Below are 24,791 nucleotides of genomic sequence, written 5' to 3'. Positions count from 1 at the left end.
GCAGGGGGGCATGCAGGCTTCTCGGTGGGCCTTACCTCTCCACCGGGTTCTGTGGGCAGAATGTTCCTTAACTGAGTTTGCTTCAAGGCCTCACTGCCTCCCCTTGTCGGGGGTGAGGCTGGGGTTGCTCTGGGCCTGGCCTCGCCCTACTGTCCACCTGTCTGTGTTCTCACACAGGACTCCAGGCTCTGGGACCCAGAGTGTTTCCTTCTTCCAGGTAATGGCAGCTCAGGGGGCCCAAATCATTCTCCATTCCAAGAAATGCATTATTGTGTCAATACAAGCTGCTCGGTAGCCAGTTGAATCCCATATGTCCAAGGGAGGAGCAGACCAGAGTCGTGGCAACAGTTAGACCATGACAGTCTGCGCAGAACATCCCCAGAACCAGAGAAGGCTGCCAAGACCCCAGCTCCAGGGCTGGTGACACACTCCTACCTCAGCTGGCAGGCCCCCCACCCTCCCATCCAAGAAGGCCAGGAGGGCTAACGAGCACTGGAGGAGTTTCCTAGATAGTCCCACTTTTCTTCCCTTCTGCTAAGCCATTAACTCATTCACCCAACAAATATTTATTGAGCATCTACTATGTCACAGGCAGCCTTCCAGGTTCTGGGAATTCAAAAACCAACAGAACAGATGGGAAAAATAATCTCTGCCTGTAAAGGATTGTTATGTAGTCACTCAGTCATGTCCAACTTTTTGTGACCCCACAGACTGTAGCCCACCAGGCTCCTCTGTCCGTGGGATTTCCTAGGCAAGAATACTGGAGTGGGTTGCCATTTCCTCCTCCAGGGGATCCTCCTGACCCAGGGGTCGAACCCGGGTCTCCTGCATTGCGGGTGTGTTCTTTACTGCTGGGCCACCTGGGAAGTCAGTCACCTGGGAAGCGCCTATAAAAGACAGTATCTTCAATAAATGGTGTTGGGAAAACTGGATATTTACATGCAAAAGGATGAAATTGGACACCTATCTCATACCACTCACAAAAATTAACCTAAAATTAAAGACTTAAATATAAGGCTTGAAACCATAAAACTCCCAGGGCAAAAGCTCCTTGACGTTGGACTTGGTGATGATTTTTTTTTTGATATGACACCAAAAGCATAATTAACAAAAGCAAAAATGAACAAGTGGGACTACAAAGTAAAAATATTCTGCACAGCAAAGGAAACAACAAAATGAAAAGGCAACCTATGAAATGGGAGAGAATATTTGCAAGCCACATATCTGATACGGGATTCACATCTAAAACATGAGAAACAGATAGAACTTGGTAAAACAACAAACAGTCTGCTGAAAAATGGGAAAAGGTCTTGAGTGGACATTTTTCTAAAGAAGATATACAAATGGCCAACAGGTCCGTGAAAAGGTGCTCAACCTGACCAACCATCAAGGAAATGCCAATCAAACCACAATGAGACATCACTTCACAACATACCTGTTAAGATGGCTACTATCAAAAAATAAGAATGAAGTGTTGGTGAGGATGTAGAGAGAAGGGAACCCTTGTACACTGTTACAGTCACTATAGAAAACATTATGGAGGTTCTTTTAAAAATTAGAACAGCTTGCTCAAACTCATGTCCATGGCATCACTGACTCAATGAACATGAGATTGAGCAGCTCTGGGAGATGGTGAAGGATACGGAAGCCTGGCATCCTACAGTCCATGGGGGGGGGGGAATTAAAACAACTACGGTAAACCTTGGACAGCAAGGAGATCCAACCAGTCCATCCTAAAGGAGATCAGTCCTGATTATTCATTGGAGGGACTGATGCTGAAGCTGAAACTCCAATACTTTGGCCTCCTGGTGCGAAGAACTGACTCACTTGGAAAAGACCCTGATGCTGGGAAAGATTGAAGGCAGGAGGAGAGGGGGACAATAGAGGATGAGATGGTTGGATGGCATCACTGACTTAATGGACGTGAGTTTGAGTAAACTCCGGGAGTTGGTGATGGACAGGGAAGCCTGGTGTGCTGCAGTCCATGGGATCACAAAGAGTTGGACATGACTGAGCAACTGAACTGAACTGAACTGAATGGTAAGATCTGGGGCTTCACAGGTGGCAGTAGTGGTAAAGAACCTCCCAGCCAATGCAGGAGAACTAAGAGATGCAGCTTTGATCCCTGGGTCGGGAAGATCCCTTGGAGGAGGGCGTGGCAACCCACTCCAGTATTCTTGCCTGGAGAGTCCCATGGACAGAGGGGCCTGGTGGGCTACGGTCCATAGGGTCGCAAAGAGCTAGACACAACTGAAATGACTTAGCACGCACACACACGTGGTAAGATCTAGCGATCCCACTTCTGAGTTATGTATCCAAAGAAAATGAAATCAGACTCTCAGAAAGATATCTGCACTCCCACGTCTAATAACCAAGATATGGAAACAGCCAAGATGTAAATAATATGTGGCATATAGACACATGGAATATTTATTGTTCACCCATAAATGAGGAAATCCTGCCATTTGTGACAACATGGATGAACTTGAAACCATCATACTTAGTGAAATAAGCCATAAGAGAAAGATAAATACTGTATGGTATCACCTATAGGTAGAATCGTCTTTTTTAAAAAGTTGAACTCAAATAAACAGAGAGTAGAATGGATGGTGGCTATTAATTCCATTGATCCCTTTTATTTGTAATGAGAAGGAAACTATACAGCTTTCGAGTACATACGAGGTCCTGGGCACTGTGCTACATGCGTTACATCCACCATCTCGTTTAATGCTCACGACAGCCTATGAGGACAAGTATGGTTGTGCCTAAGTTAGATATGAGAAAAATGAGGGTTAGGTATCTTGGCCAGGATCATACAACTAGTCAGTTGAGCAACTGACATCTGAGCTCAAGATTAGCCTGCCTTCAGCATCCATGGTTTTTGTAACTCAGACTGGTTATAAATTATGGTTTTCCTGATTGTGTAATGGGGAAGTGGGGAGTAGGTATCAGAATATCTGGGAGAGGAGGCAGGCACAGTTTCAGCCAGGTGATGCTGATACTGCCTTTCCCATTCCAGATTAATAGTTACTGAACTCCGTTATTCTCCAAAAAAGTCCTGTGTGGACATGGAAGCAACTAAATGTCCATCAAGAGAGGAATGGATAAAGAAGATGTGGCACATACATACAGTGAAATATTGCTCAGCCATAAGAAGGAACAAAACTGTGTCATTTACAGAGAGGTGGATGGATCTAGAGACTTTTACATAGAGTGAAGTAAGTCAAAAAGAGAAAAATATTATGAGTTAATGCATATATGTGGAATCTAGAAAAACTGTACAGATGAACTTATTTGCAAAGCAGAAATAGAGTCACATTCATACAGAACCAAGGCTGGGGAAGGGGGAGTGGGATGGATTGGGAGGTTGGGAATGACATGCATACACTACTGGGTATAAAATAGATAGCTAACGAGGACCTTCTCTATAACCCAGGGAACTCTACTCAATGCTCAGTGGTGATCTAAATGGGGAGGAAATCCAAGGAAGAGGGGATATATGTATGTGTGTGGCTGATTCCCTTTGCTGTACAGCCGAAACTAATGCAGCATTGTAAAGCAACTATACTCCAATAAAAAAAGCCTGTGAACTCGATAGACTGGTGAATGTAGTAGTCAGGACAATTATTCCTTATCCTCATTGATAGGTGCTGAAACTGAAGTATAGACAGTTTAGCTGGCTTACCCAAGGTCACACAGTCATGATGGAGCCATGACTACCCAGCTTATATTCCATTCTTCCCATAGCTTCTTTTTAAAACCACATTTTTAAAATAGGTAATATATTTACATAGTACAAAATTTAACAGCATAACAGGTAGATACAGAAAAATCTACCTCCCCACCCAGCCTATCCTATTTCTAGATCCACATTCCACTTGCCCTAGAGGCGACAAGCATTACAGTGGGTTGGGGTTCTTTCTTTGCTTCTTACTTCAGTAGAAAAGGTGCAAGACAGCACCCATTTTTCATGAGTGTCACCCTAGCTTGGCTTAGGTTCCCAAGCAGAACTGGCTGCCTATTAGCTGACTGATCTTGGACAAATTACTAAATATCTTGGTATGGTAGTTCTCCATTTATTAAATGGGGATAATGTCACCTATTTCAAAGAGATCGAGTGCATTTCAAAGGGAACGAGACTGTGCATCAAAGTGCATTGTAATCCATGCAGTGTGGTACAATGGTTGGTATTCTCTGCCTCTGCTTTCTTTTCTCTGGAAGAGTCTGGAAATGACCACTGTGTTCTCACCACCTCTCAGAGACAATGGAGAAGATGGATAGAGATGCAACTCATTTCTACAGGATGGAAGGAAATGATACAAACTGTACGAAGTGCAATTAAAGTAAGATATTGGAAGAAACTAAGTTTCGGAATCCCAAAGGGGTTTGTGAGATTTCTTTGAAAATTTCTCAGAAAATGCTAATAACAACATATTAAGACTCTAATTTTCCAAAAACAAAGGCATGGATAAAAAGGCCACTCCTGGCTGCTTTTATCAAATTCCTTCCTGGATAGGAATTCAAGTAAGGGAGAAATTTAAGCCAAATCATCTTTTGTCCCCATGTCCAGCTCTGGGGTGGCCAGATGGATGAATGGCCATTCACTAGGAATAAGATGTGCTCTCTGGTTCCTTCCTCCCTGGAATTATTCCTTCTTTCGAGTGAGAGAGAAATTGAAGCCAAACTTAAGCCTCTGTCCCAGGTCTGGTTCTGGGGTGGCCAGGTGGACTAATGACCCATCACCATCTCCATTAAGGCTTGCCTTTGCTATCAGCTTGCTAATTCTAGATGCCCTTTTCAGGATGACCTTCTACCCTGGAGACCACCCTAGAAATGACTTTATTTGCAGGGGCGGGGGGAGCGGGTACAGAAGATGAGCTTTGAGCTCAAGGAAGTAAAAAGGCTGGAATTTGATGGAGGTTTGGGGAGAGGAGAAGTGGGAAAGTTTCATCTTTAGGTAGGAGACATATTCAAGAGGCTGGGCCATCGTCTTCTTGGATCCTCGCAAGGACTTGAGTGAGACCTCCATCCTTCTGTGCCAGACGACGCTGCCTGCTCTGCTGTTTCTCACACCCACGACCCACTCCCCCACCAAGGCTTGTGGGAAGGGTTACCAGCTCCCTTGTGAAAACGAGTCACTGATCTCCGAAGATGAGAAGCAGAAAGATCTCCAGGCAGGGGACTCAAGCAGCCCATCGTGGTCCCTTGGGCTTCACTGCACTCGGGGCTTCCTTCTCAGGCCATTGCTGCTGCCACCACGCACACGGAGCGACGTCCCTTCCTTCTCCTCCTCTTAGCGTGGAGGAGTCCCAGATGAGTGCGTATTAAGGGAAGGGATGAGGGAGGCGAGCAAAGGGGTAGGTGAAGCCTGAGACACTGTGCTGTGGGCACAGGGTGCTCAGTCCTCCCAGACCTAGTGCCCCGCAGTAGCTTCACAGGGTCCCAGAGAAACACTAAACTTCACAGGCCTCTTGCCTGGTTTCTTCATTCCTATTTCTTGCCTGTCTGCATGTGGAAGGTGGCAAATACGAGCAGCCACCTCCTAGGAACAAATCCTTGTTCATCTTGACCTTCGGGGATCAAGACAGAAAAAATCCCCAGTGTGCATTTACTTCAATATCTCCATCCTGTCTGATTGGAGGGCTAGAAAAAGCCTCTTCCCCAGGTGGCAGGACCCAAGTAATAACCGCATCCTTCTAATGAAGCCTCACTCCCATTTGCCCATACTCCACAGAATAATATTAGACTCTAAGAATTCTAGAGACTTCCCTGGAGGCCCAGTGGTTATGAATCTGTGCTTCTACTGAAGGGGGCACAGGTTTGACCCCTGGTCAGGGAACTAAACTCCCCCATGCCATATGGCTTGACCAAATAAATAAGTAAAAATAAATTTAAAAACTCTAGCATTGGGCTTCCTGGGAGGCTCAGTGGTAAAAAATCCACCTGCCAGTGCAGGAGACATGGGTTCAATCCCTGATCCGGGAAGATCCCCCATGCTGTAGAGCAACTAAGCCCATGCACCACAACTGTTGAGCCTGTGCTCTAGAGCTAGGGAGCTGCAGGTACTGAGACCAGGCGCCCCAACCACTGAACCCCACAAGCCCCAGAGCCCATGCTCCGCAACAAGAGAAGCCACCACAATGAGAAACCCACCACCGCAACTAGAGAGTAGCCCCATGGACGGAGGAGCCTGGTGGGCTGTGGTCCATGGGGTCACGAGCAGTCGGACGCGACTGAGAGACTTCACTTTAACTTCTCACTTTCATGCATTGGAAGGAAATGGCAACCCACTCCAGTGTTCCCATGGACGGAGGGGAGCCTGGTGGCTGCAGTCCATGGGGTCGCTAGAGTCAGACACGACTGAGCGACTTCACTTTCACTTCTCACTTTCATGCATTGGAGAAGGAAATGGCAACCCACTCCAGTGTTCTTGCCTGGAGAATCCCAGGGACGGGGGAGCCTGGTGGGCTGCCATCTATGGGGTCGCACAGAGTCGGACACGACTGAAGTGACTTAGCAGCAGCAGCAGCCACGACTGGAGAAAAGCCCGAGCAGCAAGGAAGACCCAGCACAGCCAAAATAACTAAAATTATCTATATGTAAAATTCTCTAGCATCACATTCATACCGTGAGGGGGAACTGCAGAAGTCACTAGTCCCACATTCACTGTGCAGCCCACACCTGACATTTGCAGAAATGGGCTTTGCTGGGACCTGAATGGTAGTGTGTGGTATTTTTGAATCCATTTTGTAGTGGTGAAAATGGTACACTTCACAGTCCATTAAGTCATTATATATTCTTACTTATGATACTCCTCAATAAAAATATCTTTAATTAGTAGACTCTGGAGCTTAGCTTTTCAACAAAACTCATCAAGGTAAGAACGAGGATCCCCATCCATTCCAGGGATTGGAGCCAGAGTCCCATCAGCCTGGATCTCAAAGAGATGCTCTGGGACCCTGTGCAAGCAGGTGGTTAAATGCTCAGGCTTTTGAGTCTATAAGACTTAATACCACACTCTCCATTTAATCGCTATGTAAGGTTGCTTAACTTCTCTGTGCCTCAGTTTCCTCACCTGCAGTATGGGAGTAATATTTTCTTCACAGGAAGTAAGGATTAAATACGATAAAGAGCTTAGCACAGTGCCTAGCACATAGAATGCTTGATAAATAGCAGGTATTGTTGCTGGCGGCCAGGCCCAGGCCATTCCAAGGATCAGATCGGGTCCTTATTAGGGAACAGGTCATGGCGGGATGGGATGGGACATCGAGGAAAGAAAGACCAAGACAGAAGAGACCCTCCAGTGTCTGAGAATGCGATTCCTCTACTCTCCTCCCTATAAAGGCCACTGCTGCCTCTTTGGGCAGGGGGACTAGGGAAACTGAGGCAGGCATCTTCCCATCCTCCTGGCTTCCACCCTTCCCATGAGCAGACAACCCCTAAGTGGCCCAGCCTCCATGCCAAAGTATGTCAGATCCCCAGAACTGGGTAGTAGAAAGGCTGCCCCCATGCTATAACCAAAAGTGGGATCCAGCTGTTCACCGCTCGAAAGCCAATAAAGAGGCAAGACTGGTGGAGAGGAAAGTTTGCTTTATTTTGGATGTGGCACCTGGGGAGAAGGGCAGACTTCTGTTCAAAGGCTGAGCACCCCCACCCCAGCCATCACAACCAATGGGCAAGAGTTTTTATAGGCTGGGGTGGGGGCTACATGTAGAAACCGCACAGCCAGCTCTGACAGTCATCTCGAAATTGGTCATCGGTAGTCTGACCAGCATCAATCATCTTGATTGTTTTAAGTACAATTAATCTTCAGTTCTAAGGTCCGTTTGTTCCCATTTCCTTGAGGCCAGTTCTCAGAGTTGTGGCAGTAGAGCTAGCAGTCTGGTCATCGTGTAGTTAACTTCTTCCACCTGGTGGGGGTTTCAGTAGCTGTAAGCCAGCTCATGGATATGGCTCAGAACATTATCCATAGCTCTTGGTATCATCGTTGTTCCATTGCTAAAGCCCTTGAGGAGGAACGAAAGGTCATTGACTATGCTTAACGACTAAGCTATGACTATTTCTGCATTTTCTCGCTTTTTTGATTAAATTTATTCTCTGGCTGAAGCTTTTTCACAGTCAAAACGCAGGCTGAGGACATGGTGGGCAAGGCCCATAGGGTTCCACTCGTTTCAATGCTCCCCCAGAGGAAAGAGGGGTGGGTCTCGCAGGGACTCAGTAAAGTGCCAAGCCTGAGTGTCCAACCAACCGTGGGGCTTCCTGAATCTCTCTCCTCATGGCTATGGGGAGTAAGAAGCTGTATCTCCCACTTAGGACGATGGTGAGAAGCCACGCGATTGCCCCAGCCCTTCTCTAGCAGGTGGGCCCCTAATGGGGCCAGATGTTATAGTTTGTTGCAGAATTTTTATAGGTTTATAGGTGTTAAAAGATCAGGCTCTTTGGTGATAAAAGTTTTACAGACCAGTAAAAAATCTACTGGGGAAGATGGGAAACACGCAGCTGTAATGGGAAAAGCTGAATCTCAGCTCCATCCGTAACTAGCTTTAGGAGCTGAGGCAAGTCCTGGAGGCGCTCTGGACTCTGGAGTGTTTGAACCTGGAAACTGAGAGCAAGAAAAGCAATCAGGGGTAAGTCATGAGACAGTACAACAAAGGGTGGGAAGCTCCAGACACATGTGTGCAAACAGTCCTCCTTCCCACGGTGCATGGAGCAGCCGGACTCAAAGGAAGCCCGGGGCTTTGGGCCCTGCAGCCTCCGAGCTTTTCATGACCCACGCTGGCCAGCTGCCATCTGCGTGTCTGCCTCCGCTCCCTGGGAGGAGCCTGGCCGTCTACTGGCAGAGCTCAGGAATCAAATTAGCCAGGCCTCTGTTTATCCCTCATCGCCACTGGCCAAGGAGAGTTCATCAAGGCCTCGCACTAATTCTTATCTTGTTTAAAAGGGGCAAAAGTGAGTCCACGGTTTCATCGGAGGCAATTTACACCCCGCCACTGGCCACGGCTCCAACTCCCTTTGTCTGGTGCGCCATCAAATCCATTAATAGGAAATTTCTTCAGGGGAAACCTGATTGCTGCTCCATCAGAGAGAGACGCACGGGCAATACATCTCCATCGGAGGCTGTGGCCTGCCCAGCTCGCTCTAATCCTGTTACCTAAGAAGCTAATTTTCAAATGCACACACTGTGCCCATGACACGCTCTCCCCCGCTCCCAACACAATAGGGCAGTCTCGGAGGGTCCCAGGAGCTCACTGCAGCAATGTGGGCTCTTGGGACGGGGTCTCCAGGCTTCTTCACTGTCCCGAGGTGATCCACACCCAACCCCCAAGAGCCAGGGTCCCATTCCGGAAGGAACAGCTACACTCAGGCCCCCCTGGGCTCAGGGCTCAGCATCTTCCTGCTGCGTCTGATTCCTCCTCCTCCTCCTCCTTTTTTTCTTTTCCCCTTTTTGTCCCCCTCCTTCTTGCCTTTTAATTCTATTTTCCTCTTCCTTCTGTTTCCTACAAATTTCCCCATCTTTTCCTTTTCTCCTTCCTTTTCCCCCTTCTTCTCCAGGTCTTTTCTACAGTTTTACCTTCTGCTTCTTTTCATCTTCCTCTTGCTGTATTTTCCCTCCAGCTTTGGTACTACCCCTTGTAGAACAAGTTTACTGTTTGAAGCTCCTACCTTCCCGGCTCTGTCTCCGGGGGCGGGCGGAGGGGGTGCCTGACTTGGTGGAAGGCACGGGCCCCCAGGACATACAGGCCAGGACGTGCAGCAAGAAACAGGGGAGTGGGGGTGCCTCACCGATTCATACAGGGAGCCCCAAGGACACAGAATGGGACATTTAGGGACAATGGTTAGGTGTGTCTGGGGAGCAGTTAAATGTATATTTGGTCTTTACTGATGATGCGCAGTCACCTGTTTAGCTGGGGACACGGTGTCACGTGTGGAGGAAGAGCATGGTCCTCCTGCTTCTCCTACCTCACCCCATTCTGCCCCAGTTCAATGCTGCTGCTGCTAAGTCGCTTCAGTCGTGTCCGACTCTGTGCAACCCTATGGACTATAGCCCACCAGGCTTCTCTGTCCATGGGATTTCCCAGGCAAGAACACTGGAGTGGGTTGCCATGCCCTCCTGCAGGGGATCTTCCTGACTCAGGGATTGAACCCGGGTCTCCTGCATTGTAGGTGGATTCTTTACAGCTGAGCCACCAGAAAAGCCCTGGCTCAATGCTAGCGAGGGGCATAAGCGAAGGCAGCAGCCCAGAGCGGCTCCCAACAGACAGGCTGCCCCCTTGCTCCAGGGGCTCCTGCAGCCCTCTGTCCCCAAGTTACTCCTTGGGGAACTTGGCCAGGCCACCTGGCTGAACGGGAGGACTAAGCTCCATTGGCCCCGTGACATCAGCCTGGCGGGCTTCCTCCCCTGCCCTCCCCGCCCTGAAACCTGATCCAGCGGAAGGATTGATTGCAGGAAAACTTGGCGGCTTCCCAGCCCTGGTGGCCAGAGGCAGCGTAAGGCTGCAGCCTCAGGAGGTGTGGGAGGCTGGCTGATATGAGGCTGGTGGAGCGCAGCGGGCAGGCTGGTCCTCCGCAGCGCTCACCCTGAAGGCCGCTCTGAGAGAAGCGACTATGCTGCCCTGGCTGCCACGGGCGCTGCTCGGCTTGCTTCTGCCCACGCTGCTGGCACCACGGGGAGAGGGTAAGGAGACGGTGGGACAGCACGCAGCACCTGGCAGGCAGAGGACAGAGGTGGGCAGGGGATGCTTAGCGCCTCCAAAATTTGAAGGAAGGAGGGCTTTGGAGTGGGTGAGGCAACAGGAAAGTCAGGGACCTTACCGCATGTGGGCAAGAGGGAATTTCCACGCCCTGGGGATACAGCTAGAAAGTTGGGCATCTCGAGCAAAGGGTGAGAGCAGAGCTTGCAGAGTGGGGCGTGGCACAGCCTGCTGTGTGGGAAATGCTTAGCGGGCTCCTCTCCTCTTTGCTCGGGCCCCCAGACTCATCGAAGGGCAGCTGTAAGGGAAGTTGGAGCTGTCTTGATCCCCTCTCTCTTGTTATAAACGGGAATGCTGCAGTCCAGGGTGGGTAGATTTTACCCAGGGTCACACAGCTCCGCAGCAGTAGAGACCAGGACAGATGTCATCTTCCCTGACTTCACTGCTTTCATTGCACAAGCTCTTTGGGCCTTCGTCTTCTAGAAAAGTTCCTTCCAGGGCTCAGCTCAGATAGCACCAAACTTCTCTCTGCATTCCCTCACCCATCCTTTCCCGCCTCCTGGGGATACAAGGAGTTTTAGCCACAAAAGAATCTATTTCCTTTGTTGCAGACAATAGTCATCCCCCACCTCCACCCTTCGTGGGAAGGTTTTCTCTCCAGCCAGAGCTCTTTGAAGCCAGGGCGGGCACAGTTTAGGATGTGCTTAAATGGACAGCTCTGAAGGGCTTAGGGGCACGATGGTTTTCCTCGTGTCGTTGGGGGTAGCTCAGCTGGACGAGCAGGCCCGGGCTGTGAGTTACGACTGTGGTCTGGGGCTTGTCTGGTTGAGGGGAGCTCTGTCCCTCCCAGCACTGGTCCTTGGCCCTGAGGTCTGCGGCGCCCAGTCTGGTCAGAATCCCAGACGATAAGACCTGGGCTGTTGCTGGTGCAGTGAAGATACGCAGGGACCTGGGTCTGAATCCCAGCTCCCTTGCCTGCAGGACACAGTACTTGCCTGTCTGAGCCTTGGGCATCTTTATCAGTAACGTGGGCTCTGGTAGCAGCCGGCCCAGGGGGCTGGTACTGAGATGAACGATGTGCTCATTGGTATTATTCCCAAAGGGGACGCTCAGTAATCCTCTCATCTTCCCCTCTCTCTCTGCTGTTGTTTTTCTGAAAGTTTACTGGGGAGCGGGGGTGGGGTGGGCAGTAAAGGGAACCTGCAGGACCAATTTGCTGTAGGCATTGCACGCAGGGTAGATGAGGTGGGAGAAGAAGCAGGCTTGTCTAGGGAAAGCCTGGCCTGCCGGGCTCTGGGCTGTGAAAGGCCCTGCCCCCCGCCGCCCCCAGCAGCGCCCTGTGTACTCCAGAATGCCCCCTAACCCCGTCTTTCCCCTTTGTGTTTCTGGCATCTTTCAGGAAATGCTCTTACTGTTTCCCAGAGAGACAGCTGAGGCGCTCCTGTGAAATCCCCGCAGAGCGGGGCGAGGGCCTAGGTGTGGGGTTTCACGATTTTATCTTTGCAGGCCTCTGGATCTGGGAGCAGCTTGGTTTCTACTGGCTTCCTCCACACCCCACCCCAGCCCTCTTCCCAACCCCATCAAACCAGCCCAGAAAGCTAGACTAAGAAGGGGGCCCAGCAAGGACTCCTCGGGAGTTCACGTGAGCGTGCAGACGGGCTCTCCCTGGGGTGGGCTTTGCAGGTCGGAGAGGGAATGTCTGCGTTCGCTGGGTGCCCACCCTTCTCTCCTCGTCAGCTGAAGGCTGGGGTCCTGGGGACCGTGAGCTGTGCAGACACTGAGCTCTGACCTCTGCTGAGGCTGACACCCTGCAGACCGCTGGGCTTAGAATCTGTGCACTTGGGGCCACACTCTCTAGGATCTCCTGCCAGGGCCAGCTTCCCTGGGTTCCCAGAGCCCCTCGTCCAGGCCCCAGAGGCCCACCTCCTCTGGGCAGGCAGCAACTCTCAACCCTTCTCATCCTTGGCCGACTCGAGACCTCACCTGCCTTGTGCCACCTGCTCTCACAGCCCAGCTTCCTTTCTCATATTAACGGGGGCTGGGGCTACCCTTGTGAATACCTTTAGGTTTTGGCAGGAACCTCTGTAGGCAAAAAAACGCTCCGGAGATGGGAATTTCAGTCTGTGGGGGTATCTGGGAGTTCTGGGAGGTGGGATTAAGTGGGGATACATTTACTAGCTTCGAAACCAGGGCCAGAGATCTGGGGCAGACTCAGGCTGCGCTGTCTGTCCTTCCCAGCCAAGCACAGGGGGGACCCCCAGCCCCCCAACGCCTCCAGGCCGGCTCTGCTGCGGCTGTCAGATCACCTGCTGGCCAACTACAAGAAGGGCGTGCGGCCCGTGCGGGACTGGAGGACACCGACCACTGTGTCCATCGACGTCATTGTCTACGCCATCCTCAGCGTGGTGAGCGCCCGGCCCCACTGCCCTGCTCCAGGGTGGACCTTCTGAGTGGGAGACCATGTGAGACGCAGTCCATGGTGGGCTTTTGGTTGCCCATAGCCCCTGAGCCCTGATACCACAGCTCAGGATGCTCCCCAAACTGAAAACTGGGGTCACCTGCATGGCTGCCTCTCCCACACCCTCCGGCCCACGGGTTGTGCGTACGTGTGGTTCTTCACACATCACATCTCCCTAGGTGAGCTGGGTGAGGGTGCAGACCATCCTATTCACCTCTACACCCTCACTGTCTTACACACGTCTCTGGTACATGGCAGGTGTTACTAAATCGTGGTTGAAGAATTAATCATAAATAAAGCAGTTAATCAATTGTTGAAGTAGGGTGGGGTACACTGCCCAGCAGAGGGGGTTGGATGCTGGGCTGAGATAAAGAAGAAGGCAACTTCAGAGATGCAGGTGCTGCCCTGGGGTAGGGTGGGCAGAACTGACTTCTCTGGCCATCTCTACTAGAGTCAGCTGGCTGTTTCCAAAAGGGAGATTGGGAATTGGATGGAAGGGAGGGAGAGTGATGAATTCTTCATTTTATGTGGGTCTGTACCTTTTGACTTCATGCTAAGGTAGGAAATAGGTGTAGATACATACGTACAGATATAATTGTATAGACATACATATATATGATGTTGTTATGTTGTTGTTTAGTTGCTAAGTTGTGTCCGACTCTGCAGCCCCACGGACTGCAGCACACCAGGCTTCCGGAGTTTGCTCAAACTCATGTCCATTGAGTCGGTGATGCCATCCAACCATCTCACCTTCTGTTATCCCCTTCTCCTGCCCTCAGTCTTTCCCAGCATCAGGGTATTTTCCAGAGTCAGCTATTTGCATCAGGTGGCTAAAGTATCGGAGTTTCAGCTTCAGCATCAGTCCTTCCAGTGAATATTTAGAGTTGATATCCTTTAAGATTGACTTCTTTGATCTCCTTGCAGTCCAAGGGACTCTCAGAAGTCTTCTCCAGCATCACAATTCAAAAGCATCGATTCCTTGGCGCTCAGCCTTCTTCACGGTCATTATATATGTCTTCTATTATTATCTTTTATTATGTTATTATATTATATATGTTTATGTGAAATATACACAACTGAATAGAAGATAATAGAAGACATATATGTGTGAACACACACACACATATGTTAAAAAAGAAATCCTTGAACTTCTTCCTAGGTGTGTCCTAGTAAAAGGCCGATTTTTTCCTGGCTGGCCCCTTTCCCCACCCCATTTCCTCATTCTCAAGGGAGCAGGCTCACAGAGCAGCAGCTCCTGTTGGGGTTGGTGTGTGCAAGGCGGGCTCCCAGCCCACAGGGCTGCCTTTGCCGAGCTCCCGTTCCTTCCACAGGATGAGAAGAATCAGGTCCTGACCACCTACATCTGGTATCGGCAGGTGAGCAAACCAGCCCCTCCCCCATCCCCATTTCCTGGGACTGGGGTGTGGGCAACCCTTGCTGAGGGCGCACCTCTGTCTCAGAGGAGCTGGGAATCTAAGAGGCCTTGGGCAAGGGAAGGAGGGGAAGAAAGGGGAGAGGAGGGGAGGGGAGAGGCATGCTCATGAGATCTGGGGTCTCCTGGATCTGGGCCCCTCTAACCTCAGGACTGCAAAAGGGAGGCGGCTTAAAGATCAGCGGAGGAGAAATCCCCCAACCTCCCCGGTTTCCAAGGTTTTTCACAGCCTCTCCAGCAAGCGCTTGTCCCGCTTCTCCTGATCAAACACCTCGGTGACTGGCAGCTCGGAAGGCAGCCACTTTGCTTTCAAACAGCTCTGATTGCTAGAAAGTTCTTCCCTCTATGAAAGCCAAATTGGATGACAACCAAACAGGGTGACTGAAACAGGATGATCCCATCACTTAATCTTCCTATCCCCAGCCATTTCCCCACTCCTCCAGCTTCTGATGGGCACCGCTCAGGCAGGGTGCAAGGAGGACTCAGAGGCAAAGGAGCCACACGGTGGCATTTACATTTTAGACCAGTCGTTCTGGCAAGAGAGTGGGGGAGGCATTGATCAAGATTTAGCTATAGCCATACCTTACCCTGTGAGGTGCATACCATTATCCCTGTCTATGTATGTGTACATCAAGACCCAAGAAGGGATTTGTCTAAGAGAAAATGACAACCCACTCCAGTATTCTTGCCTGGAAAACCCCATGGACAGAGGAGTCTGGTGGGCTACAGACCATAGGGTTGCAAGGAGTCGGACATGACTGAAGTGACTTAGCACACATACCTCAGTTGATGGCTAGGTGGTTTATAATATTAGAAATGACTGGATACCTTCCCCAGGGAGAGGCTACATCTGCCTGTGTTGTATATATTCGCATGTAGGGATGTGTGAGTGCAGAGGGGAAGGGATTCTTGGGTACCACTGAGTAACCTGGGTGCCACTGACACCCAGATTCTCCCAAGAAGATGCCCTCCCTTGTTGCTTGGGCTCTGAGCGGTGAAGTTGGCCTGAGTTGCGGACCACCCTGCCCATGACGGACTGGGTCACCCGTGATCATTCCTGCTCCTCTCCTAGTACTGGACAGATGAGTTTCTCCAGTGGAACCCTGAGGACTTTGACAACATCACCAAATTGTCCATCCCCACAGACAGCATCTGGGTCCCAGACATCCTTATCAATGAGTTGTGAGTACTGTCATCAGACGTGTGGCAGCCAGGGGCGGGGTGGGGCGGGGGGGGGGGGCGTGCTGGGGACGGCAGGGGGTCAGGAGACAAGATCACTGATGTTGTATTTGAGATGCTCCACCAGACCTGCAGAAATGGAGGTAAAGTTGCATTGGGCCCTCGTTCCCCTTTATCTTTTTCTCCCTTTCTTTTCTTTTAAAAACTCCCCTTTTTCTATGTCTGATGCTGAAACTTTGCTCTTCTCCTTGACCCAAGGATCCCTTTCCAGGGAGAAAAGAGGCCAGTGAATGAATCCACATTGTCATAATAGTCTAGTGGGGAACAGTGTTTTTAAAGGGGACAGGAATATTTCTGAAAGGAATAAAGTGCCAGCGATGGTTGGCAGAGGAGACTTGGGGCCAGGAGACACTCAAACTTTCAAGCCAAACATGTGCCTGAGTGGGCACAGATTGCACCCCGGGATGAAGTAGGTCCCACCAGCCTTTATTCCCAGCAGCCAACATTCCTTCTCCCCATCCCTCAGGCTCCACTGCCTGGGCTTCTGAATCCAAGGTCTGGGAAGATGGCTGGGGAGACAGATGGAAGGAGAAGGTGGTGGGGGCCAGCTGTCCTCCACCCAGTACCCACTGCATCGCCCATGTCCAGGGGGTGCTGCTCACAATTCAGGGAGGCAGCTGACTGAGAGCCTCACTCCCTGCAGAGCTGAGTCTGGAGGGACTGGGGATCTCTAGTTTCAGGCTGGATCTCCATTTTCAACACTGAAGTAGCCTTGGCCTTGACTTCTTGTCTCTCAGCCTGATGCCACAGAAGGCCACAGGCTCAGGACCCCAGGCTTAGCTCCAGGGCTCCCTTGGGGGAGCTCGGCCTGGGGTCTGCCCAAAGAGAGTGGGATGAGCTCATACAGGACTTTGTTACTTGCCCTAATTCTTCTCAATGATTTTTCCAGTTCTGTTCCCACCCCCACCCTGGAAATGATTGTTTTAATTTCAAGGATTCCTAGGGATGGAACCCAAGGGTCTGCTCTCCCACCAAGCCTGCCTGTTGCCACCAGGCTGTCGATCCTGGGAGCTGAGCTCTGCCCATCCCGGGTGGGCGGCATGTGGGGGACAGCTGGGTGTTCTTCTTATGGCCTGGGGCTTTGGGGTCCATGGACTCCTGGCTTGCATTTTGTGGCTAGGTTGCCAGGGGAATAAAGGAGAAATGCTCTTTAACTGCTTGAAAAGTGGCCTTGGCGATGGCAGGTAAGGAAGCCTAAGATAAGAAGCTTAGACACGCCGAGGCCAGACAAAACTGCCAGGTTGTCCTGTTGTCTGGACCCTCTCTGCGTCTCTTCCCCTGCCGAGCTGCTCAGAGACCTTCTGACATCCAGGGCTTGGCCTGCTTCTTGAGCCCCAAACCCACCCCTCTTCCCTGGACAGTGTGGACGTGGGGAAGTCTCCAAACATCCCGTATGTCTATGTCCGGCATCACGGCGAGGTCCAGAACTACAAGCCCCTCCAGGTGATGACCGCCTGTACCCTGGACATCTACAACTTCCCCTTCGACGTACAGAACTGCTCGCTGACCTTCACCAGCTGGCTGCACACCAGTGAGTCCAGGGGCTTTGGGAGGCGGGAGAACAGGTAGGGGCCCAGGGATGCCTGCATGAGGAGCACCCCTGGGGATGTAGTCTCCCTTCTCCAATTCGCTCACCTCTTATTTGTTCATGTTGCTCAGCCTCTGTTTCCCCATCCTCTAAATGGCACTGACCGTGTAACCCTCGTCGCCTCCCTCAGCTGTCCTAAGGATGGAATGAGATGGTGTAAACTGAGGGCAAGATGCTTGGTCAGGGATGATGCTTTTCCCAAGTCACAAGTAGGATCTGGCAGGAAGTGTCTTTCAAATCTACCCACTTCTTCACTGATGGACCCTCCCCCCAAGTGCCAGCTACCCTCATCTCCCGCCCAGGTTACTGCAGTAGCTCCCAGCAGTCCGTCCCCATTCATTCTCATCCCCTCCAGTCCCCACCCCCACACCAATTCATGCTCCTCACAGCAGCCAGAGAGATCTTATGCAAACGCAAATCTGGGGACTTCCCTGGCAGTCCAGTGGTTAAAGCTCAGAGCTTCCAACGCAGGGAACTCAGGTTCCATCCCTTGTTGGGGAAGTAATATCCCATGTGTGTGGCCCCCCCTCCCCCCAATTTTTTTAATTGAAAAGTCCTGCAAATCTGATCATGTCTCTATCGACTTAAAACTCTCAGAGTTTCGCCAGCCCTCCTGAGACATGATCCAGCTCTCTTACCTGGTCTACAGGCCTCTGCGCACAGACACCACTCCGGCTTCCCCTGCCACTCAGTCCCCAGCCCAGCTGCCTGCCTTCCCGGCCCCAGCACCCCTTGTTTTTCCCTTACTCACATGCTGCTGCTTCTCCTTGGACACCTTGCCCCTCCCTCTCCTTTTCTCCTTCTGGCGCCCCTCCTGCCCTCTGACACCTGCAGCAGGACTAGGGACAATTCCCCGACTACGGATGGAACTCGTGGCCCCTGCATTGGAAGCGTGGAGTCGTAACCACTGGACCTCCCGTGAAGTCCCTCAGTGAAAGAAAGTGCAAGTAAAGTCACTCAGTCATGTCCGACTCTTTGCAACCCATGAACTGCAGCCCACCAGGCTCCTCCGTCCATGGAATTCTCCAGGCAAGAGTCCTGGAGTGGGTAACGATTCTCTTCTGTCCACTCCTTTCTCCAGAGGATCTTCCCAGTCCAGAGATTGAACCCAGGTCTCCCGCATTACAGGCAGATTCTTCACCGTCTGAACCAGAGAGAAGCCCAAAGTCCCTCTGCCTCTGCTGCTGCTGCTAAGTCACTCTACACAACTTCTAATCACAGTGTCCATGTCAGTTACTCAGTAAACCCCCATTCGTCCCCCAAACAAGTCACCTCCATCACCCAATTTTATAGGCTCTTGTTTTCTCTCTACTTCTGTTCATTTGTAAAGACTTATTTCAACGTCTACTCCTCCACCAGATGGAAACTTAGAGAGGGCAGGGACAGGATTTCTGGCCATGATTAGCTGTGCCTAGCACAAAGGAAGATGCTTGGCAAACTTCCACTGAGTGGACGCATGCTAGGTGCCTTCAGGGTCTAGTGAAGTGAGCCTCTCTCTGCTGCATAAAGGCATCCTCCAGTGCTATCCTGATTTTATTAACTGTAAATGACAAACGTAATATGTAACTCCCTTGAACAAAAGTCATAATTGCAAATAATCTTTGACTTTTGACCTCTACTCTCAATCTCAAACTCTTACCAACAACTCCCTACACCGAGACTTAATTTTTATCAGTATCATGATATACATATATATACTGATATATATTTTATATAATATGTTCTTCTAGATCCTTCTCCAGCCTTTGAATACATACACATACATACACATCTATGGAAAGTGTCCAGAAATGTTTTATGGGTTTTTATTTTACATAAACGTAAAATGTTTTGTGTTCCAATATATACTTGTACCTGAGTCTTTTTACTTAACAACCAGTCTTGGGCATTTTTCCTGTTAGTATAGATTTAGTTCTTCCTCATCAATGTTGACTGCTGTAGAATAGTTCAAGGTTTGGACTGCATAAACTTTATTAAGCATTTCCCTGACTTGTGGGAATTCAGATCTTTCGCAGCATTTTGCTGCAACAGATACTGCTGTCTTCTGCTGCACATGTATATCTGTTTTGCTAGTATAGATGCGGAGCAGTGTAACTGCTATTCTGTAAGAGAGGATTCTGCTTATTTTCCTAATTCACCTTTAAAGACAGGCAGCTCAGGGACTTCTCTGGTGGGCCAATGGCTAAGACTTCACACTCCCAAAGCAGGAGGCCTGGGTTGGATCCCTGATCAGGGAACTACATCCTGCGTGCCACAGCCATGTGTAAGATCTCTCACATGCCAAAGCAAAGGCACGGCGTAGCTGCATAAATAAATAAATATGAAGGCAGGCAGCTCTGTCAAGGCAAGGATGAGAAAAACTGCCTCTTGCTCACTGCCTACATGAGAAATTCTAACAGGAAACCTAGAGGAATGCTTGAAAGTATGAGTGTGCGTGTGTGAGAGAGAGAGAGAAGGAGACAGAGACAGAAAGAGGAGAAGGCATTCTAATAAATAGTTTGCCCAGCTGTTTGCATTTTGCTGTGTCTCCATCCAGGACCCGTCCCCTCTGTACAGCCCCCCTGCACAGACAGGTACAGGGTGCACCATGACCTCATCTTACAGCCAAGAAACAGGCTGAAGATTACGAGCTGAGACTTGAGTCGTGCCACGTGGGTGCTGCCCCTCCCTCACAGGGTATGGCATGCCCCTGGCCTGGGCTCCAAAGCTGCCCCGTTTCTCCTGTCTCAGTCCAGGACATCAACATCTCCCTGTGGCGCCTGCCTGAAAAGGTGAAGTTCGACAGGAGTGTCTTCATGAACCAGGGCGAGTGGGAGCTGCTGGGGGTGCTGACCCAGTTTCAGGAGTTCAGTATAGAAAGCAGTGACAGCTACGCAGAGATGAAGTTCTATGTGAGTGGGGCACACCCCGGCAGACTTCAGGAGGCATATGGGGAAGAACCTCCGTAGCCCTTTCCCAACTCCAGGGTGCCCTGCAGCCTAAACAAAGTGGTTGGGGAAACACAGCTGCGTTGTCTCTTAACTTTTCCTGAACAGCCATGAGCTTTGATCCAGAGACAGTATATGGGATTTGTCTACATTTTTCAGCAGTCCAGGCTGAAAGCTCCATGAAGCAAGAAGATCTGGGATGGGGAGGGGGGGTTCCTGGGGTTCCAGAACCTGTCTGCCCCAACTCCCCTGAGCTCCTCTCTCTATCCAGGTGGTCATCCGCCGACGGCCCCTCTTCTATGCAGTCAGCCTGCTTCTGCCCAGTATCTTCCTCATGGTTGTGGACATTGTGGGCTTCTATCTGCCTCCAGACAGTGGTGAGAGAGTTTCCTTCAAGATCACGCTCCTCCTGGGCTACTCGGTCTTCCTGATCATCGTGTCCGACACGCTGCCCGCCACGGCCATCGGCACGCCGCTCATCGGTAAGGCGGGCTCCTGGGGGAGAGCTCCCTGGGGCCAAGGGACCTGAGCCTCTCCTACCTGCCGTGTGTGTCCCCCGCCCCGCCCCGTCCCGGGGCGCATAGGTGTCTACTTCGTCGTGTGCATGGCTCTCCTGGTGATCAGCTTGGCCGAGACGATCCTCATTGTGCGGCTGGTACACAAACAGGACCTGCAGCAGCCGGTGCCCGCCTGGCTGCGCCACCTGGTTCTTGAGAGAGTCACCCTGCTCCTCTGCCTAGGGGACCAGTCGACAGCCCAGAGGCCCGCAGCCACCTCCCAGGCTGCCAAGACCGATGACTGCTCAGGTGAGACAGGAACGGGAGAGTCCCACGTGGAAGGGAACTTCTGATCTGGAGGCAGGGACTTGGCGGTGGGGGACTCTCTGGAGGGCTCGCCAGGCCAGAGAGCCTGGGCAGGGCCTGCGAACTGGGTACCGTCCTGCACCGAGAATTCATGGCAGACTTCAGCCAAAGACATCAGTCAAACCCCTTCCTCACTTTGTATTCACACATCAGCCTGGGTGGAGAAGGCACTGGCGACCCACTCCAGTACTCTTGCCTGGAAAGTCCCTTGGATGGAGGAGCCTGGTGGGCTGCAGTCCATGGGGTCACTAAGAGTCAGACACAGCTGAGTGACTTCACTTTCACTCTTCACTTTCATGCATTGGAGAAGGAAATGGCAACCCACTCCAGTGTTCTTGCCTGGAGAATCCCAGGGATGGGGAGCCTGGTGGGCTGCCATCTATGGGATCGTACAGAGTTGGACATGACTGATGTGACTTAACAGCAGCAGCAGCAGCAGCAGCAGCCTGGGTGGAGGGGAAGAGGGTTTAGGAGTCCCAGAGACTGAGCATGTCAGAACCTAAGACCTCTGGGCTGAGGGTGACCTCACCTGAGATGGATCCCAAGGGAGGTCAAGTGGATGCCCCTCAGGCACTTATAGAGCTTTCCTGATGGCTCAGCAGTAAAGAATCTACCTGCAATGCAGGAGACTCGAATCTGATCCCTGGGTCAGGAAGATTGCCTGGAGAAGGAAATGGCAACCCACTCCAGTATTCTTACCTGGGGTATTCCATGGGGTCTACAGAGGAGGCTGGTGTGCTACAGTCCCTTGGGTACCAAAAGAGTTGGACATGACTTAGCAACTAAACAATGACAACAAAAGGCACTTATGGGACAACTACCCTCCTGTAGTTCAACTCTGCAGCCTGGTTCCTAACGCTCTCTCATTAGAATCAGCCAAAGACCAGGCCCTTTAGAATTTCAAACACCTATGAGGCAGAGAGACAGGGCACAGAGGGATACTAAATTCCTCATGCTTCTGTCGGTGGTGGTGGTAGTGACTGGTTTGTTGATTTCTTGAGCACTTTACCAGATGTGTGCAAAGCATTTTCTGTGCATTATCACAGGTTGTTCTCATGGTGACCCAATAGGATCCTCATTTTCATTTTTCAAATGAGGAAACAGAAGCATAGAGAGGCCAAAGAGCTTGCCCTAAGTCACAGAGCCAGGACCTGGCGAAGGCATGATTTGAACCCAGGCTCATCTGACTCCAAGCTGGTGTTTTAAACCCTCCACCTTTCTCCCCTCCTTTGGGTCCTGGCTAGGGCCTGGCCTTTTGTAGAAGACGTTTGGTTAACCTAAGACCATCTCATCATGAGCTCGTGCCATAAACTAATGCCTAATTCTATTCTTCATCTGGTGAAGGCAATGATCCGAGGGTGTATTTTCTGGTCCAGAAGGATTCAAAGTCATGGAGAGGAGTGCAGGGAGGTGATATGATGCAGTGGACAAAGCAGAGGATTTGGAGTCCAGATACCTGGACCTCGGCAGCCTCACCATTAAATGATGGTCTGGCTGTGTCACCGCAGGCTAGTCACTTAACCTCTCTGAGCTTTCACATCTTCATGTGAAGAGTGTGGTTAGTAATCACTCTAAGTCAGCCTCTCCATGAGGCTGCCAGGAGGTTCAAATGATATAATGGATATCAAATGGCTGGGGAAAGCCCTTGGGTTAAAAAAAAAATGTGTGTGTTTAGGATAAACATCAAATTCATGGTCTTGCTGACCTGGGAAGGGATGAAGGATGTGACTAAGGTGGAAGGATATACAGTGATCTTCAACTGCATTGGCTTTCTTTATTTGCTTAAGTTGGACGGTGGGTACCCAAAGATGTAAGTTACTCTCCATACTCTTTAGGTCTGAAATCATACGTTGTAAAAATGTCTGAGGCCTTAGAAATGTAAAGGCCAGTGTTCATACGAGCCTGCCGGGCCTCCCTCCTTTGCCAATGCTCTGTCCTTCTTCTAGACATGGGAAACCACTACAGCCATCTGGGGGGACCCCGGGACTTGGAGAAGACCCCGAGGGGCAGAGGCAGCCCTCCCCCGCCACCTCGGGAGGCCTCCCTGGCGGTGCGCGGGCTGCTGCAGGAGCTAACCTCCATCCGGCACTTCCTGGAAAAGCGGGAGGGGAGTCGAGAGGTGGCCCGGGACTGGCTGCGTGTGGGCTCCGTGCTGGACCGGCTGCTCTTCCGCATCTACCTGCTGGCAGTGCTGGCCTACAGCATCACCCTGGTCACACTCTGGTCCATTTGGCAGTATTCCTGAGTGGGTCCAGCCCAGCGCCCGGCCACGGGGGGAGTGGGGGGTGATGGCACTTGTTAGGATGGGGATGGGGGAATTTCAGGGCCAAGGGGCACCAGTGATGTTCTCAAGGCACATATATAGTTCCTGCCTGTTTCCAGTGCCAATGCATCTCAGCAGTCCCAAACCAGGGCCTTCACTCTCCCTCCCCCAAACTTGGTGTTTAAGATTCTTCCATCCTCATCCACTCCCATACAGGCCCATTATGGCTTTAAAACACACTCTTGGATCAGAAGAAACACACACATGGCCTGACTTCACTCTGTCTAAACATCAAGCCTCAGTTTCCCCACGGGCATTTCCCTGAACTGGCAATTTGGAATTCTGCTCACCCCCTCAGCCTTGTTTTGAGGTGGAAGGTAAGCCAGCTCTCTGCCACATGGACCTCATTACTCTGCATTAGGTTCATCCAACCCTAAGGTCTCCCTGCTCACCGGTGGCCACTTCCCTGAACACCCATCAGATTAAGGAGGTAATAAAATGCGATGAATCCCTAAACTCTCTTATTGACCCTTTGTCAGCATCCAGGCAGATGGAAGATGAGGTCTGAAGTTATCGGTGGTAATGAGGTTGGGGAATTATCTGTGGTTTCAGATGTTTGGTACTTTCTGGCCCAAGGAATTAAGAGGTGACCAAATGGCTGTTCTGAAGGAGACAATTGGAGGTGGGATTCAATATGTGAATATCAGAACCAGGAACACTTAGCAGTGGGGAGGTGGGGAGAATGATGCTCAGTTCTGTAATCCCCTGGAAAGATGATGGAAGGGTCTACATAGTCCTGTTACCATTGTGGACTCATGGCCTCTTGGGAAAACTGGGAGCCCGCTCTCCTCCAGCAAGAACATCAGCACCACGGCCAGCACCCACTGGTTTGGTGTTTGAAAGCAGAGAATGCTAAGTCTTGCACTTACCTAGCTCCTTTGGGAACTCTTAGCAGCCAGCCCCCAGCATAGCCACCAGAAAGCAGGACCATGAGGGAGGGAGAGTCCAAGGCATGGTCTCTGATCTTACATATCAGATCCTGGCCCCTCTCTCACACATCAGGGTTTAAAGATACACTAAGGAACATCACAGGCTTCCTCAGTGGCTCAGCAGTAAAGAAACTGCCTGTAATGCAGGAAACACGGGTTTGATCACTGGGTGAGGAAGATCCCCTGGAGAAGGGCATGGTAACCCACTCCAGTATTCTTGCCTGGAGAATCCCATGGACCGAGGAGCCTGGAAGGCTACAGTCCATTGGGTCGCAAAGAGGCGGACACAACTGAAGCAGCTGAGCATGCAGGCATGCACAAGGAACGTCCAGACTCCATCA

The 24,791-nt window shown here is 50.9% G+C and overlaps 1 protein-coding gene across 1 annotated transcript; it reads left to right on the top strand.

Annotated features, from left to right (window-relative positions):
- Positions 1–10,562: 10,562 nt before the first annotated feature.
- HTR3A (5-hydroxytryptamine receptor 3A) lies at positions 10,563–23,535 on the top strand. The gene is made up of 9 exons (XM_005891905.2): positions 10,563–10,675; positions 12,930–13,096; positions 14,481–14,525; positions 15,654–15,763; positions 17,182–17,351; positions 20,139–20,299; positions 20,607–20,817; positions 20,920–21,141; positions 23,145–23,535. Exons 1-9 carry the CDS (start codon positions 10,606–10,608, stop codon positions 23,441–23,443), a joined length of 1,455 nt encoding a protein of 484 aa, XP_005891967.2. The 5' UTR covers positions 10,563–10,605; the 3' UTR covers positions 23,444–23,535.
- Positions 23,536–24,791: the final 1,256 nt, after the last annotated feature.

Source organism: Bos mutus, chromosome 15 (assembly GCF_027580195.1).
Source record: "Bos mutus isolate GX-2022 chromosome 15, NWIPB_WYAK_1.1, whole genome shotgun sequence".
Taxonomy (NCBI): domain Eukaryota; kingdom Metazoa; phylum Chordata; class Mammalia; order Artiodactyla; family Bovidae; genus Bos; species Bos mutus.
The sequence above is the reverse complement of the archived record's forward strand: the minus strand, read 5'-3'. Positions and strand labels throughout refer to the sequence as shown.